Source organism: Zingiber officinale, chromosome 2B (genome assembly GCF_018446385.1).
Source record: "Zingiber officinale cultivar Zhangliang chromosome 2B, Zo_v1.1, whole genome shotgun sequence".
NCBI classification, from domain to species: Eukaryota; Viridiplantae; Streptophyta; class Magnoliopsida; order Zingiberales; family Zingiberaceae; genus Zingiber; species Zingiber officinale.
The window spans coordinates 83351714-83369466 of record NC_055989.1 but is presented as its reverse complement, the minus strand read 5'-3'; the positions used below and the strand labels follow the sequence as shown (position 1 = coordinate 83369466).

The following is a 17753-nucleotide window of genomic DNA, read 5'->3' as shown; positions in this document are numbered from 1 at the left end:
GTATTGGGAAGTCCAAGTAGGTCAAAGGATTAACTAGATACTTGGCACGAGCAAATCCAGATGGGTCAAGGTTGACCAGACATCTGGTGGAAGTCCAAATAGGTCAAGGGAGTGACCAGATACTTGGCACGAAGAGAAAAAGTCCAAGTGGGTCAAAGGGATTGACTGGACACTTGGTGAGGGAGTCCTAGCAGGTCAAGGGAGACCAGATGCTAGGCATGATGTACCAACAGGTCAAGGTTGATCAGATGTTGGTTTGGGGGGCTTGGGACTTGATTTTGGGCAAAAACCAGCAGCTGGATCGATCAGCCGATCGATTGGATGGAGCCCAATCAATAGGTCGATCAATTGGGGAGTCCCCGCGAGAAGCCTTTGTCTTAATCAATTAGTGGATCGATTGGGAGGCAGTCACGAGTGCATAGAAGCCTGCTGGATCGATCGGCTGATTGATCCAGAGGTCCCAATCGATCAGTGGATCGATTGGGAAGCTGCGATTTGTCGCGATAAGCCCTTGATCGATCGGTCGATCGATCAAGGCAAATTCCCAGAGCACAGAGGTGCTCTAGATAGATCAACCGATCGATCCAGAGCCTCCCCGATCGATTGGGAGCAATCCAATCGATCGGGATCCGACCGTTGGCGCAGATAAAGGTCGTTGACGTGCGTCTTCTTCGGTAGAACTCTCGGCCACTTCTCCCGATCTTCACAGGTAACTCCACAGCTCTCTCTAAGCTCCAGATCGTCAGTTCTTGAAGGTTCTTGGAGGCTCTTCCAAGTCAAGAGGCGGATCAAAAGCAAGAAGAAGAAAGCTAGGGTTAGGGTTTCTTGTATTCATTGTAAGCTTTTGTTTGTTCTTTACTGCCATTTTTTTTCTTCTTGTATTGAGAGTCTTGTAGGGCTTCTCCGCCTTCGGTAGTTACAGTAAAGGAGTGTTTATTAGTGGAGGTGTGTGTGAGTGTGTGGATCCTTGGACTAGTCACCTCCTTTGGAGGTGGATACCAAGTAAATCTACTTGTTAGCGTTGTGTGTGTTGTTTCTTATATATTTCCGCTGCACATCTTTGAAGAAACAAGCAACGCCGACCACGAGCACGCGACGAGCTATTCACCCCACCCCGAGTTAAATTTCGGTCCCAACAAAAGTTAGACTAGCCAGTTAGAAATACCACATACATCGGCTGCTGTTGGAGGGAGTTTTATACATGTTTGGGCTAAGCCCAATCCGAACGTAGCTACCCCTCCCCCTAGATATGTCCTTTTGTTGTCGTTCACCTTTGATTCTAACTGATTTTATTTCCTTTTTTGCAGCATAAGTCATGTTGAGGGCACGTCTAAACGGTAAGAGCAAGCTTGTTGATGCGGAGATCAATGCTTGAGGCATCGTCGAGCTAGGGAGTAGGGATGGCAATGGGACGGGGCGGGGGCGGGTTTGCCATTCTCATCCTCGCCCCGTCCTCATTTTTTCGGGTTCGGGGATTCCCCGACCCGAACCCACAGGGATCAAACCCCCATCCCCGCCCCATCCCCATATTTAATTATTATTATTATTATTATTATTATTATTATTATTATTTTATCATTATTATTAATGATAATATTAATATCAATATTAATAATAATATTATTATTAATACTTAAAAAAAAATCTTATTATTATTTAATAATAATAATAATAATAATAATAATAATAATATTCGGGGCGGGTTCGGAGATGGGGATAGTATTCCCATACCCGTCCCAAACTCGCCCCATCCCTGAAAAATTGGGGATCCCCATCCTCATTTCAGGTTTTCCCTGCGGGGTCCCGAACCCATGGGAAAAATTGTCATCCCTACTAGGGACTCACGACTCAATGTTGATCGAACACTCTAATGATCCGACCGGTGAGGCAGGAGGGAGCCACCCGACGCCTAGCAAGGCAGAAGGAAGCCTGGTGGCGGCTAACGATACTGTGATCACGACGGGCGAGCTTCCTCCCAAGCGGTCATCCATGGTGTCGGTTGTGGTGCCTTCGGAGTCGACGACCTCAGGGGAGCCATTAATCCGCCGTCGCAAGAGGCAATGGGTGGAGACTTCCTTCGGCTCAGCGACATTAGAATTACAGCCCTTCGTCCCTTCAACTTCTTGTCTCCCTTCCGAGCGGGGCGAGACTTGATCCTCTGTCATTCCTGAGAGAGAGGCTCCCTTGCCTACCCCTCTATCTTCCAATCGGACACCTTTATTGTCCGCACTGTCGATCGGGATGATATGCACGTCGTCAGTCACCTTCTTGCCACCGCCACCTACTGGTCCCTCTATCTTCCAATCGGACACCTTTATTGTCCGAACTGTCGATCGGGACGATATGCACGTCATCAGTCACCTTCTTGCCACCGCCACCTACTGGTCTGGATGGCTTGATATCAACAATTCACTCCTCCCCCGCATCCAAGTCCAAGGGCTCAGCCACTTCAGCCCGGAGCGGCCAACAAAGCATTAAGGCCATTTTTCGCCTGCCCACCAATGAGTAGCATCTTTCAGAGGGCGCCAAATTATTCTCCCCTCGTCATCAAATAAATATTCAGGGTCCCCTTGCCCAAACAAGGGCGTTGGGCTAAATTGGCGATGCCTGGGCTAAAGTGGCGACACTTCCACTTGGGGAGTTGGCTGACCTCTTCACTCAGAAATCCACGGGGTAAATTTCTACTAAGTCTTTTTTTACATTTCTTGCTCGACGCTAATTTCCTCTTCTATTTCATGGTTTTGGGTGGAGAGCTTGGCGCTATGCCAATGGCTAGTTTTTTTTCAGCATGAGAACCAGCAGTTGTGAGCCCTGTCTGGTCAAGCACATGCCTTACTAGCTTAGGTTGAGCAGCTCACCGAGGAGGTTGATCAACTGAAGAAAGATTTGGAGCGGAGCTCCGAGTAGATATTGGGCTCTGAATGGGCGCTCAACATGGAGAAGAATAAGAACCATGTGTAGACCCTTCAGCTCGACGAGCAAACCAAGCAGGCCAATAATTTTGAGTCGAAGATAAATTCTGTCAATGCCAGAAAATTACAAGCCCTCGAGGACCTTGACATCAAAAACAATGAGGCTCGAGTTTTAGCCCAAAATCTCAAAGAGCTAAAAGATGCTCTGGTGGCCGAGTAGGTTAGCCGAACGGCAAAGCAGGTGGAGAGAAAGGCCCAACTTGACGAGAAGGATGTCGAGCTGGCTACCCATAAGGCTGAGTTGAAGCCTCTAAATTGGCCTTCGCTAAGTATAAAGCAGAGGAGCCCAACCGGTTGGAATCTTTCCTAGTGGATTACCTTCGCTCTGACTCTTTCAACAATATTTTCACGGGCCATACTATCCGACTTTTTAACTATGGCATTGATGGGACCCTCCAGCAGCTCAAGGACGACAGCTATCTCTCTCCCAACCTAACGAGCCAAATTATAAATAGGGACAGGATCACTACATTGTTTTCGGATGACATCCTTGATTACCTAGCATAGTTTCTTCTTTAAGTCCTCTGATAGTTGTCTGTACTCCCCCTTCCGGTACTTTGTAAAAATTGCTAAGTATGAATAAATGCACGTCCGTTCGACACTTTTAAAGTTCTTTTGTTGTATGCTCTTGTTTACTATTCTAAGTATCATTTGGTGTGTCTGTGCTCGAGGCTTTATGGCTATCTAGTTTACCATTCCATAATCTTGTAGTCCCTTTGTAAAAATCTTCTAAATATGAATCCCTATGTTTCCATTCGGCGCTATAAATGCTATTTGTTATGGAACCCTACAAAGCCCATCAACTTCGCTCAAATGGCCTGCATGCTTATAACTAGCTCAATTAGGTTGAGAGTCTTTGACACTTAGTAATTTTTCATTCAAAACTTCTTGCATCCCTTGAATGAACTTTTTTACAGACTACATAATTTTAGTCACCAACTTACTACCCAATCTGATAGGGATGCAGATGGTTCACGTTCTATGACCGGTCGAGCTTCCTTCTGTTCTCATCTTGTAGATAATAAGACCCCAAGTTGAGATTCTGAATAACTCCGTAGGGTCCTCCCCATGGAGCCTCCAGTTTTTCGATGTTGCCGACTGGCTTGACTCTCTTCAAAACTAAGTCACCGATCTGGAATGATCTAGGCATCACTCGTATACTGTAGCTTTGCTTCATTCTTTACCGGTAATCCATCATCTAAATGGCTGCCTTGTTTCTGACTTCATCTATTAAATCTAGCTCCATGAGGCGTAGCTCGGAATTATCCTCATCGTAGAGCCGCACCCGATAGGTCTCAACCCCCATCTCAACTGGCACCACAGCCTCTCCTCCGTATATCAAGTGGAACGGGGTTATTTCAGTCACTTCTCGGGGTGTGGTGTGGTAGGCCCACAACACACTTGGTAACTCATCCGCCCTGCTCCCTCCGACATGGATAAGTCGAGTCTTGAGTCCTCTGAGGAATTATCTATTGGTAACCTCCACTTGGCCATTGCTTTGGGAATAAGCCACCGAAGTGAAGGCCTGCATAATGTCATAGTTGTCGCACCACTCTCTGAGCCTTCATCCATGAAACTCCCTCCCATCGTCGGAGACGAGTCTATGAGGCACGCCGAACCAGCAAATGATATTTTTCTACAGAAATTTTATAACCATCTGCTTGGTTATCTTAGCTAGCGGTTTAGCTTCTACCCACTTAAAGAAATAGTCTACCGCTACTAGGAGGAATTTCCTTTGTTCGGTCGCCATTGAGATTGACCCTACAATGTTCATGCCCCATTAGTCAAACAGACAAGAAACCATGGATCTTTAGCTCCTCAGTCAGCCTATGTGGTATGTTTTGACACTTCTGACAAGATAGGCAGGTTTCCATTGTCCGCAGGGTGTCAGCTTGCAAAGTGCTCCAGAAATACCTTGCTAGCAGGATTTTTCTCGCCAACGACTGGCCTCCTGGGTGATTCCCGCAAGATTCTTGGTGAACTTCTTACAAATATATTGAATATCCTCTGATCCGACGCACTTGAGCACAGGTCTTGAGTAGACTCTCTTGTACAGGTGGTCGCCAATTAACATGAACCGTCCAACCTTATTTTTTAGTAACCGAGTCTATTCTCTGTCAACCGACATGTCATCCAATAGGAGAAACTCAATCAGAGGTGTTCTCTAGTCGCTGGCAGCTCCTTCGATCAACCTATCAATGTGCGCTACTAACATCACTTGCTCGATTGGTCCATTCATTACCACAGGAGTCAAAGAACTTGCTAACTTTGCTAGTTCGTCAGCATATCGATTTCTGCTCGAGGGATCTTTTGAACAATAACTTCTTAAAACCCAGCCTTCAACTTTTCGAACGCTTCCGCTAAAGCTTCAATCTTGCATTGTTTATTTCAAAAGTCTTTAAGAGTTGATGCGCCTCCAATTGAGAGTCCGAGTGGATAAGGACTCGCGAAGCTCTAACATGCCTTACTGCTTGCAGATTGACTATTAGTGTCTCATACTCTATCTTGTTGTTTGTAGCTCTGTAGTCTAGCCGAACAAACAGCTGCATCTGATCCTCATGAGATGACATCAAGAGTATGCCCATGCCGCTCCCTTACCGAGTGGATGACACATCCACATAAACCTTCCAAGTTGCTTCCGGCTAAGTGTTTTGTACCACTGTCAGAAAATCAGCTAGGCTTGCGCCTTGATTGCGGACTGGGGCTGATACTAGATATCAAGTTCACTTAACTCTATGGTCCATTTGATCAGTCAATCGGATGCTTTTGGGTTAAGGAGGACTCGCCCTAGAGTATTGTTAATCAACATAATTATTAGATGCGACAAAAAGTAAGGGTGTAACCTTCGAGCGGCGAGGACTAGCCCGTACGCTAGCTTCTCGAGATAGGTGTAGCAGCGCTTAGCATCTTTCAATATATAGCTTAAAAAATACACCGGCTGTTGTTCAATATCATTCTGTTGTACCAACACTGAGCCAACCGCCCATTCCGTGGACGACAGGTACATCAAGAATGGCTCACTAGCTATGACTTCGCTAATACAGGTAAAGAAGTTAGATAAGTCTTGAGCTCCTCCAATGCCTTATCGCACTCGGTGTCCCATTGGAATTTTGTTGCTCGGCGTAAAACCTTGAAAAAATGATGACTTCGATCAAAAGATTTAGATATAAATCTTGATAGAGCAGTAATTCGTCCGATCAGCTGTTGAGCTTCCTTTAAATTGAGTGGAGGTGGCATGTCCTGGAGCGCTTTCACTTTGCTTGGATTTACCTTGATCCCCCACTCGGTAACTATGTAACTGAGAAAGTATCCGCTCCTTGCTCCGAACAGACATTTATTTAGATTAAGCTTGATTTCGTACCTCCTCAGTGTTCGATAGGTTTCTTCAATGTCTGCACAGAGGTCAATGGCTCGGAGGGATTTTATTATAATGTCATCGACATATACCTCCATGTTCTGGCTGATCTGCCTTCGGAACACCTTGTTGATCAACCTCTAGTATGTGGCTCTGACATTATTCAACCCGAACGACATCACATTATAGCAGAAGGTTTCATCGGTTGTTATGAAGTTGATCTTTTCTTGATCTTCTCTGGCTAGCGGGACCTGGTGGTAGACCTAGTACGCATCCAGCATGCAGATCAGCTTATAGCCTGTTGTGGAGTCCACCATTTGATCAATGCATGGCAACAGATAGTAGTCCTTTGTGTACGCCTTGTTCAAATCTCAAAAGTCAATACAGACCTGCCATTTATTGGCTGGCTTGGAAACTAGCACCACATTAGCTAGTCACATGGGGAATTAGACTTCGTGATGTGGTCGACCTCCAGCAGTTTTTCTACTTCGGTCCAGATGATCTGATTTTGCTCGGAGCTTAAATCTCTTTTCTTCTGCTTAACTGGCCTGGCGTCTGGTCGGACATGCAACTCATGTTGTGCAATGGTTGGTGAGATGCCCGAGAGCTTATGTGCTGCCCATGTGAACACATCCTGATTTTGCCTTAGACAAACAATTATCTCCTCCTTTTCTACAACCAGGTCAACGGCTATGAAAGTGGTAGCCTCTGGTTAGGTTGGATGAACTTAGACTTCTTCTTTCTCGTCATACACCAGCGCGGGTGGTTCCTTTAAGGTTGCATTTACCTCTAGCTGCTGGGCCTTCCGAGCGACTTTTAACTCGATCTTGACTTTCTCGACATAATATCGCCGAGCAGCCAGCTGATCGCCCTTCACTTCACCGACCGAGTTCTCGACAAGGGACTTGATCTTCTGGCAGAATGTGGAAACAACCGTCCAGAACTCATTCAAGGTCGGTCGGCCCAGTATAACATTGTAGGCAGAGGAGCGCCCATGATGATGAAGTTCATCGTCCATGTTCTTTTGAGCGGCTTGTCTTCAAGGGATATGGCCAGCCAAGCCTAGCCGATCGGCAATATTTCGTTACCGGTGAACCCGTATAACGGAGTCGTCATGGGCCGCAACTCGCTTCAATCAATTTGTAGTTGGTCGAATGCCTTTCTGAAAATAATATTTACCGAGCTACCTGTATCTATAAATGTATAGTGAATATTATAGTTAGCTATTACTGCTTTGATGATCAAGGTGTCATCGTGAGGGACCTCCGCTCCCTCCAAGTCTCGAAGACCGAAACTGATTTTTGGTCCTTCTGATACTACTTTGCTGCACCCGATGGCATGGATCTCCAGGTGCTGAGTGTGTGACTTTCGAGCTCGATTGGAGTCGTCGTCGGTTGGGCCCCTTATGATCATTCCTATATCGCCACGAGCGACGTTGTGGCAATTCTCCTCTTCCCGAGTTGAGAGTCGCGGCTGCTCAGCCGATGTCGATGTTCTTCAGCTTTACGTCGGTTGTCGGTGTTTTTCAACTGAGGGCCTTCTCTTTTCACGCCACCCTCCTAATCACCTATGATGGTGTCAATCAGAAGATGAGGACCGGTAGTGTGATCTTGGGGAGGCCGCACGGCGAGGCTTCAACTTGAGACTGTAATAGTCTCTAGTGTTGTGAGTCACCATCCAATGGAACTAGCAAAAGAGTGGCGTCCATTGTTGTCTTTTGGTGGATCTTCCCCGCTCAGCTTCCACATGATGGACAGCGTGTGTACGGGGGCTTTGGGTGCTGTTGTGCTGCTCCTGCTCGGGGTCCCTTTGGTGGTGGGTTTGAATGGGTCGTTCGGTGTTCCGGGACAGCTGCTGGCTCGGGGATCAGTTCCTTCCTTTGAGCCTCCTGGGCCTCTTCAACGTTGATGTACTCGGTAGCTCACCCAAGTAGATGATCGAAATCTCGTGGGGGCTTTCGGATGAGCGATCGAAAGAACTCGCCCTCTAAAAGCCCCTATGAGAACAAACTTACAAGGATCTCTGGAGTGGTCGATGGGACCTCCATTGCTATCTGGTTCAATCTTTTAATGTAGGCCCGCAGGGCTTCCTTGGGCCCTTACTTATCGCGAACAAGTTGACATTCGTCTTCTAGAGACGGCGACAACTCGCGAATTGTTGTAGGAACACTGAGCGGAAATCCTTGAAACTGCAGATCAATTCGATAGGCAACCGCCTGAACCACCTTTGTGTTGATTCAGACATCGTGGTGAGGAAAACCCAGCATTTGACTCCGCGATGTACTAATGGAGCATGGCCATGTTGTCGAACTTGATAAGGTGATCCTCGGGATCGATCGCCCCTGTGTATTCTCCGATGGTTAGCGGCGTGTAATGTCATGGCAGTCGATCATCTAGGGTCTCCTGAGAGAATTGTATGTTTATCCGTTCGGGAGAATCGTCAAGCCCTGGTGCCTTACCCTTTTGCTCATCTCAAACAAGCGCATCATCCGATAAGGATCCTTGGGCTCTATCCGCTTGACCTTATTCCTTTGAAGGGGTGCAGAACAATACTCGGTGATAGGGGATCGATGCATTCGGTGCATCTCCAAATGTGCTAATCGGCTTATTGTTTGCCTTGCGAGCGGCTAGGTTTTCCGCTCGGCCTCTATGGTTGGCTTGCTGGCTAGTCGCCGATGCGGCGATTTCATTCACATGGCAATCAGCTATTGTTGGTTGTTGTTCCAACATCTTAGTCACTTGTGCTTGTATCAATATTTCCAACTCCTCTTGTGTTAACATCACGGTGGTGAGTCATTCAGCGTCCTCCATCTTTACATTTCTGATTCAGATAAATTTTCCACAGACGGCACAAAAAATGATCCTATCTAGAAACAACGAAAATGGTAAGCTAGGGATGTGGCTTTGAAATTGACGCGGCAAAGACTCCATATAATCCTGTAACACGAAAACATCAATGTCGGGCCAAGAAAGGGTTCTTGGTGTTGGCCCTCGATGCTCAAGTTAATCTCCAGTGATCTCAAAAAATGGAGAACTGTAACTATAGGATGTAGAAGACAAAGTTGTGTATATCTTTCCCTGTAAAGAGGAATCCCCTTTGATAATGTCATGATAGTACTTGTGTATGCATTCTAAAGTAGAGGCATGTTTTTCTAGATATTCTAGGAAAAGATAAATTAAAATGTATCCATGACGTTATTTCTTAAATAGTTATGTAATTTTTTGATGTGACAATTTGAAAATTTATAAATTACGATTGTACTCGGTATAAATTCAGAAGTTAATATGTAATATGTGATATCTAATATGTAATGTTTATTCGGTTGAGGAAATATTTTTTTTATTTCATTGATAATGTGACGTAATTTTGGTGATACTTAATTTTCGATTCATCTGATGTTTTGTTAATCACTCCGAGTTGGTGAACTTGGACACGAGTCAGCGATCCGCGGGCGGGGGCCTAAATTCTTCATCCCCTTTCACTGATCAACCCAACGCTCACCAGTCGTCCATTAACCTGAGGGTTTAGATTGTATGGTCAACAGACGGGCGTAGACAATTGCGTAGTCTAATTGTTAATTGATTATTATTTTGTCAAACAGAAACTATAAACACGTGTAGGAAAAGCGTCACCACGTTTCAATACGAAGAATTAGTTAATAATTATGAAAAGGCGAGAAATTTTCGCTTTGCTCCTTGGGACCGTAAACTAATTTGTAAATTAATTTTGAATGAAAGTATAATAATTTTCACTATAAACTATTTTCAAAATCTTTTTTTTTTTTGCTAAAAAAGATGAAAGGACGTATTTTTGATGAAAATGTATGATGGACATTTCTTCTGATATATGACATGAGTCTCCAGAGGGTACATTAGTTATTCAGGAGAAAAGGGGGGAGCAAAATAAAATTATCTTCGATGATTGTCGTTATAATAATATACTAAGACGGTCCACGCCACACCGCGGCTTACGTCGTGTCTCTGTCGCTTTCGTGGGCACTGAGGTCACCGTCGACGCGGTCGCCCGGCGCCTTAAATACCGCGCGCACCACCGTGTCTGCTGAGCTCTGCTTCGTGGAAGAGGAATTGACAGTTGAACTGCGGGACTGTGGAAGTTAAGAACACTTTATTGCGTTTCAGCCCTCGAATGAAGCCCGAGAGCGACAAGGCGGTGGCGGCGGCGGCGGCGGAGAAACAGAGGAGGAGGAGGAGTAGGAGAGCGGAGGAACAGAGGAGGGGCAGCTCCGGCGAGGTACGGTACTTGGGAGTGAGGAAGAGGCACTGGGGGAAGTGGGTGTCTGAGATCCGCCTCCCGCGGAGCCGGAAGAGGATATGGCTCGGTTCTTACGACGCGCCGGAGAAGGCTGCGCGGGCCTTCGACGCGGCCGCGTTCTGTCTCCGCGGCGCCGCCGCTCGGCTCAACTTCCCCGACCAACTCCCGGCCGAATTCACGACGGCGGCAGCGTCGCAGGAGCAAATTCAGGCCGCCGCGGCGCGGCACGCCAGCAATCAGCCCCAGTCGGTGATGGAAGAGACCTCGCCGGCTTCGCCGGCTCTTGTCGGCGAGGAATTCCTTTTTGCGCACGACAACTTCTGGTGCGAATTACATCCGATGGCTGCGGGGAACCAACGCCTTGAGCGGCCGGCGGCAGCAGTGGCGGAGGACCTGGAGGCGACGCCGGATAACCAGGAGAAGCCGGCGCCGGAGAAGTTAATGGAAGTGCGTGATGATTTTTACCCTTTCGCGTACGAGGACTTCTTCTCCGATGAGTTTTTTCCGGTGGCGGCGCAGCCGCCGGATTGCAACGGGGATCGGATTGAGATTTTTGATGAATTCCCAACCCTTTGGAGTTTCTAGAAGCGGAAGAAGACGACAAGCAGCTTACCTTTTTTTAGCTTTATTTTTATTTTTTTTTTCCTGCTAGTCTTAATTAAGTTGGTAATTATTATTAACCAGCTTAATTGACAGCAGCGAATTAATTATTGTGAACAAATCAAAAGGACGATCTTTTTAATGGCATCGTCGCGATTTTCCTCATTCATTTGTTATCAAATTAATATTCTATTCCACGTCGCTATATTTTTTTTCTTGGAAATTACCCTTGATTACTTTTGAAGCGGTTACAATTATAAATTTACAGTTAATATATTTGATTCAAGTTATGATATGTATAATATAATTAATATTATGAAAAAAAAAATATAATCAAATATTATTTGGTTCAACCTAATTAATATAATAAAAATTTATTTTTAAAAAAATATTAATGAATAATTTATTTTAATATTTTACTAAATTACCTTAGTTATAAAACTAATCATATTATTATTATTATATTATTATATTATTATTATTATTATTAAAAAAATTCTAGTTTTCTTTTTCACTTTTTCTCCTTCATGTTTTTGTTTATTTTTATTATTTTTTACTTTACTTTTTTTTAAGTTTTCTTTTTTTTTTCCCATTTTTTTATTTTTTTACAATTTTTTATCTTTCATTTTTTACGTTTTTTTATTTTTTATTATTTTAAGTTTATTAATTTTTTTATTTTTTACGTTTTTTATTTTTTTTATTTTTTTTGGTTTTTTATTTTTAAATTTTATTACATTTTTTATTTTTTACGTATTTCTATTTTTTATTGTTTTATGTTTTTAAATTTTTTTACATTTTTATTATTTTTTACGTTTTTAAAATTTCTTATTTTTTACATTTTTTCTATATTTTTAAAAAAAATTATTTTTTCCTTTTTTTTATTATTTTTAAAAAAATTACCTTTTTTCTATTTTTTATTATATTTTTAAATTTTTTTATTTTTTTACTTTTTTTTTTTTTACGTCTTTTTCCTTTTTCAAAATTTTTTATTTTATTTTTTATATTTTTCATTTTTTCTTTATGTTATTCTTTTTTATCACATTTTTCTCTTATCCGAGAGTATTTTAGGTAAAAAAAAATTCCTTAACCCCGGAATCAAGAAAAACCTCATGGGGCGTTTGGTTAAATGATAGAAATGACTATGGATATGGGTTTGATAGTAGGATGGAATAGGAATGGAAATGAAATCCATCAAGTTATATGGGTTTGGTTGATTCCCATAAATCTAGTAATCATTCCCAAAATGTCATTCCCAAACTCACAATTCAAACACTATCTTTTACTATCATTCCATTCCCTCATTCCCAAACCCATCAACCAAACACCCTCAGTTTTTCAAGGTTTTCCGATTCCTGGTTGCATGCCCCTTTTGTTGACGTGTCGGACATGGAACATTACTCGGGAATCATCGATTACCTAAACAAAATAGGATTTTTGTTGATAACCTTGGATGAATAACTAAGGTTATTAAGAATAACCCCCAACCTTAGTTATTCATCCAAGGTTATCAACAAAAATCCTGTTTTGTTTAGGTAATCGATGATTCCCGAGTAATGTTCAATGTCTGACACGTCAGCAAAAGGGGCATGCAACCAGGAATCAAAAAACCTTGGAAAACTGAGGTTTTTCTTGATTCCGAGGTTAAGAAATTTTTTTTTACCCAAAATACTCTCGAATAAGAGAAAAATGTGACAAAAAAGAAAAACATAAAGAAAAAAAATATAAAACATAATCAAATATTGTTTCATTCAACCTAAATAATGTAATAAAAATTTATTTGTTCAAAAGTTTTAATGAATAACCTAGTTTAATATTTTACTGTATTACCTTAAAAATCAACCATATTTATATTTTTTTACATTTTCTTTTTCATGTTTTTTTTTATTTTTTTACATCTTTTTTCCTTTTTTATGTTTTTTTATCTTTCTATGTTTTCTTTCATATTTTTAGGTTATTTTTTCTTTTTTAAAGTTTTTTTATATTTTTTTTATGTTTTTCTTTTTTCCTTACATTTTTCTTTTTTTCACGTTTTTCTTTTATCAAAGGGTATTTTTGGTAAAAAAATCATTAACCTCGAAATAAGAAAATTTTTCGATTCTGGATTACATGCTCCTTTTGTTAACGTGTCGGGTATGAAATATTACAAAGGAATCATCAATTACCTAAACCAAATAGGGTTTTCGTTAATAAGCTTGAATCGATAACCAAGGTTATTAAGGATAACCCCCCAACCAAACACACCCTAATAATTATATCCAATAATTACTTTTCAATTATAATATATATAATTTCATAATTATTATAATATAAATATTAAATATTAATTATATTATATTTTAACTAAATAGTGCATAGTTATTATAATATGAATATTTATCTCCCATTAATATTATTAATATTATATTATAATTTTATTACCGTATTATTTTATTAAGAATGTTGATCTTTACTCACAAAATTGGGTAAAGCCTAATATAAAATTATCTTAATTTTTATGTTACAAATAATTTTAAAATTTATTATTAATTTTCTCTAATTATTTTTTATATAAAAAATATGTACTGTCATGATTATCTTAGTTCTACATAAGTTGATAATACCGTGAGTTGAAAATTTTCAATAAATATCTTACACTGACGACTTTAGAAAATATATTTTTCTCGATTCTTTGACTAAGATAAAGCATAGTATTTATTCTTATCAACTTAATATCTAATATAAAAAATTAAATTAATTTATATTAAATTAATTTTTTTACTAGGAAAATTATGTTACAATAGTTTGTTGCTGCGAGGTTCTCAAATATTATTGTACTACTTTTTGGATCTGACTTATTCATATAAGTCTAATTTATAGATCTAAAATATTAATTTATGTATATTATTGTGACAAAAAGATGAATACGCTCGTCCTCAGTGCCCCTGTCAATTCATTCCAGGGTCAATACGGAGGAGGTAAATCACGGACGGCTACTAACTTTTTGGAATAATGACTAGCACATAAGGGAGGTATTTATCTCGACTTTGTCAAGATTTGAACCCCAGATCTCATTATGATAATACTTCATGCGCTAATCACTAGATTCATTCGAGGAGACCTAATTTATGTATATTATGTATTATATTACATAGGTAATAATTGTAATTATTATAACTGTATAGTCAATGCAAGATGAGCACCATGATTCTAATAAAAAAAAATGCCCTTTTATATTTAACCTTAATTATTCCATCAGTTTTTTACCAATTAGATTCACGGTGCCATACAGGATTTACAATTATAGATGAAAAAAAAATATATGATAACCTATAATCTTTTTGCTTTTACTCCACAATCAGGGGTGTATTGTAAGTAGGGGCTTGGCTGGGCTTGAGCCCACCAAGACCCATAAGTTGTTTTATATATATAGGTATATATATTGCAGTTCTCTTCTCTCAAAATAAATCGACCACTACTAAAACCTTATTGTCATACTTTTCACCCAAAGCAAATCAAGAGAATGAAAAAAAAAAAAAAACAAAGCAAGAACGACATAAAGCAAGAATAGTAAAAAGAGGTAAAAAAAATTCAATCCTTCGCTAATTCTTTTCTTCTTTTCCTCCTCCCTCCCTCCCTCCTCCCTCCTCCTCCTCCTTCATCATTGACCTTTGCCTCTGCAACAACGTTTGCTCCTACTGAACCGTTAGAGGATTTGTGAAGAAGGTGACACACCGACACACCTCCTCTTTTGAAATTTCATCGTGCGACTGTTGCGCCGTTGTTTGTTGGTGCTCTCTGCCTCGATCTCAATTTCCCTAATGCCTTTGATCCTCTTCTCCTGCCCATCTTCAGCCTTAAGTTGTGTGATCGTGAGTTGATTCATCTTATCATCTCACTCATCTTTGTAGCCTACAACCCTACACTAATTTATTGGAGCCATTTGATGAGTTGATTCCTTGAATGTACTCATTTACTTAATTTTATTATTAACTATGGTATTTGATAATTAATATTCCATATTTTGGTTGTGAATTTGTGATTAAAATTTACATTGCTTTTTTATAATTTGTATTCGTAAGATTTGAAACTTTAATTTATTCTAATAGTAAACATTACTTCTTAAATCAAAATCATAATTTAGAATTTATAAATACATCTTTTATTAAATCCTTTTGAGTTTTTTTATCATTAATATTATGTTTATATGTGAAATAAATGATGAGTTAGGAATTGTCTATTTATAGGTGAATCAAAATATCAAAAAGAAGTATCACATATTATTGCATTAAAAAAAATAGTGAGCAATTATCAAAAAAATTCAAATACTGTAAACTCCTCAGTCAAGTTCAAGATCAAGATTAGAAACCAAAAAACTCAAACTTGACAATGAAGTTGCTCTTGATCCGTTAGAAGGAACTAATACATATTATGAGCGAGACCCTGGGAAACGAATTGTAATTTGGGAATATACATGTGATAAACAAGACGAGGTTCAGAGAGAATATGTTGGTATGGGACCGTATCAACCCATTTATGAATATCCACATGTTGATTTTAAGCATCAAAAGCACAGTTTCCAGTCTTCTTGGTTCGTAAAGTTTCCATGGCTCGAGTTTTCTAAAGTAAAGGAAAGTGCATTTTGTTTTTCATATTATCTTTTTGATATTCCTTCATCACATCATACAAAATTTACAATTGAAGGATTCAAGAATTGGAAAAGAGTGAATTGCAAAACATGTCCATTGAAAAGACATGAAGGGGATTGCAATTCACTACATAGTACTGCTATGCAAAAATGGGAGGGCTTGAAAAATGTAACTCAACATATTGATAGAAGGATGAATATACAATCCAAAAATATTATTAAATAAAACAGATTGCTTCTAAAGACATCAATTAGAGCTGTAAGGTGGCTAGCATTGCAAGGGTGTGCATTTAGAGGACATGATGAAACGGTCGATTCTCATAATCATGGAAATTTTATTGAATTGGTCAAATTTCAAGGAGAATTGTGCAAAGAAATTGGTGATATTTTATTAGATAAAGCTGCTAAAAATGCCAAGTATATATCACCGTCAATTCAACAGGAGATACTAAAAATTATTGCTGATCTTGTGCGAATTAAAATCTATGATGAAGTGGGGGATGCTAAATTTTGTATTCTTGTTGATGAAGCAGTTGATGAATCTCATAGATCACAAATGACTATTGTTTTGCGGTATGTAGATTGTGATGGGTTTGTTAGAGAGAGATTTTTTGAAGTTGTTGGTGTTGATGACACTAATGTTTTGACTTTGAAAACACATATACGTAACATCTTGACACAACATAAGCTTTTGATTGAAAATATGCGAGGTCAAGGATATGATGATGCTAGCAATATATGGGGAGAATGGAATGGATTACAAGCACTATTCCTCAAAGATTGTCTGTTTGCATATTATATTCATTGTTTTGCTCATCAACTACAACTTACTTTAGTTGCAGCAGCTAAAGAGGTATCATATGTATGGCTATTTTTTTCCCCCAAATTGAGTTCAATTGTCAATTTTGTTGGTTCTTCTTCAAAGCGACATTCTCAATTGAAATCAATTTGAGTTGATGAAATCATTGATTTGATAAAATCTGGAGAACTTGGGACTGGTACCGGAGTCAATCAAGCTAGTACTTTGCAACGACCCACATCTACTTGTTGGAGTTCACATTACACTTCTGTTATTCGAGTTATTGAATTATTTGGTTCAATTTGTACACTTCTAGAAGATCTCATGGGAGGGAAGTTGACCTTTGGTATTCGTGCGGAGGCTAAAGGTTTGCTTAAAGTGATGATGACATTTGATTTTGTGTTTATGTTATTGTTGACGCATAGAGTTTTAGAAACATCTGATATGTTGTGCCAAGCATTGCAACAAAAAAATCAAGACATTTTGAATGCAATGAGTTTAGTCGCTACTACAAAATTACTTTTCCAGAAAATGCGTGATGATGAATGGGATGATTTTCTGTGGAGTGTGAATAATTTTTGTGATACTCATGATATTGTAGTGCCTGATTTAACTAATCGTTATATTGAAGGTACTAAGCGTTCTTATCAGCAGAAAAATCAGTTTACAGTGGAGGAATTCTATCATTTTCATGTATTTAATATTGTGATTGACAAACAGTTGATGGAGTTGAATACAAAATTTACTGAGGAATCAATAGAGCTTCTTACTCTATGTGAAGCCTTGAATCCAAGTGATGGTTTCAAATCATTCACTAAAAGTGCAATTTATTCTTTAATTGAGAAATTTTATCCTAGTGATTTTTCCAAAGATGACATGAAACATTTGAAGACTCAATTGGATCATTACAAGCTCGAAGTATTTGAGGACCCGAGGTTTAAAGATGTCGATTCTCTTCCTAAATTATGTCGACTGCTGGTTGAAAGAAAGAAGTCAAGGATTTATTTCATTTTTGATAAGTTGATTTGTCTGGTCTTAACTCTTCCAGTTTCAATGGCTACAACAGAACGAGCATTTTAAGGGATGAAATTTCTCAAGACATCACTTCGCAACAAAATGGAGCAAGAATAT

The 17753-nt window shown here is 39.9% G+C and overlaps 1 protein-coding gene across 1 annotated transcript; it reads left to right on the top strand.

The window, feature by feature from the left end:
• The first annotated feature begins 10473 nt into the window (after positions 1-10473).
• LOC122048395 (ethylene-responsive transcription factor ERF018-like) lies at positions 10474-11184 on the top strand. The gene has a single exon (XM_042609965.1). The coding sequence runs from the start codon at positions 10474-10476 to the stop codon at positions 11182-11184; it is 711 nt and encodes a 236-aa protein (XP_042465899.1).
• The last annotated feature ends 6569 nt before the right edge of the window (positions 11185-17753 follow it).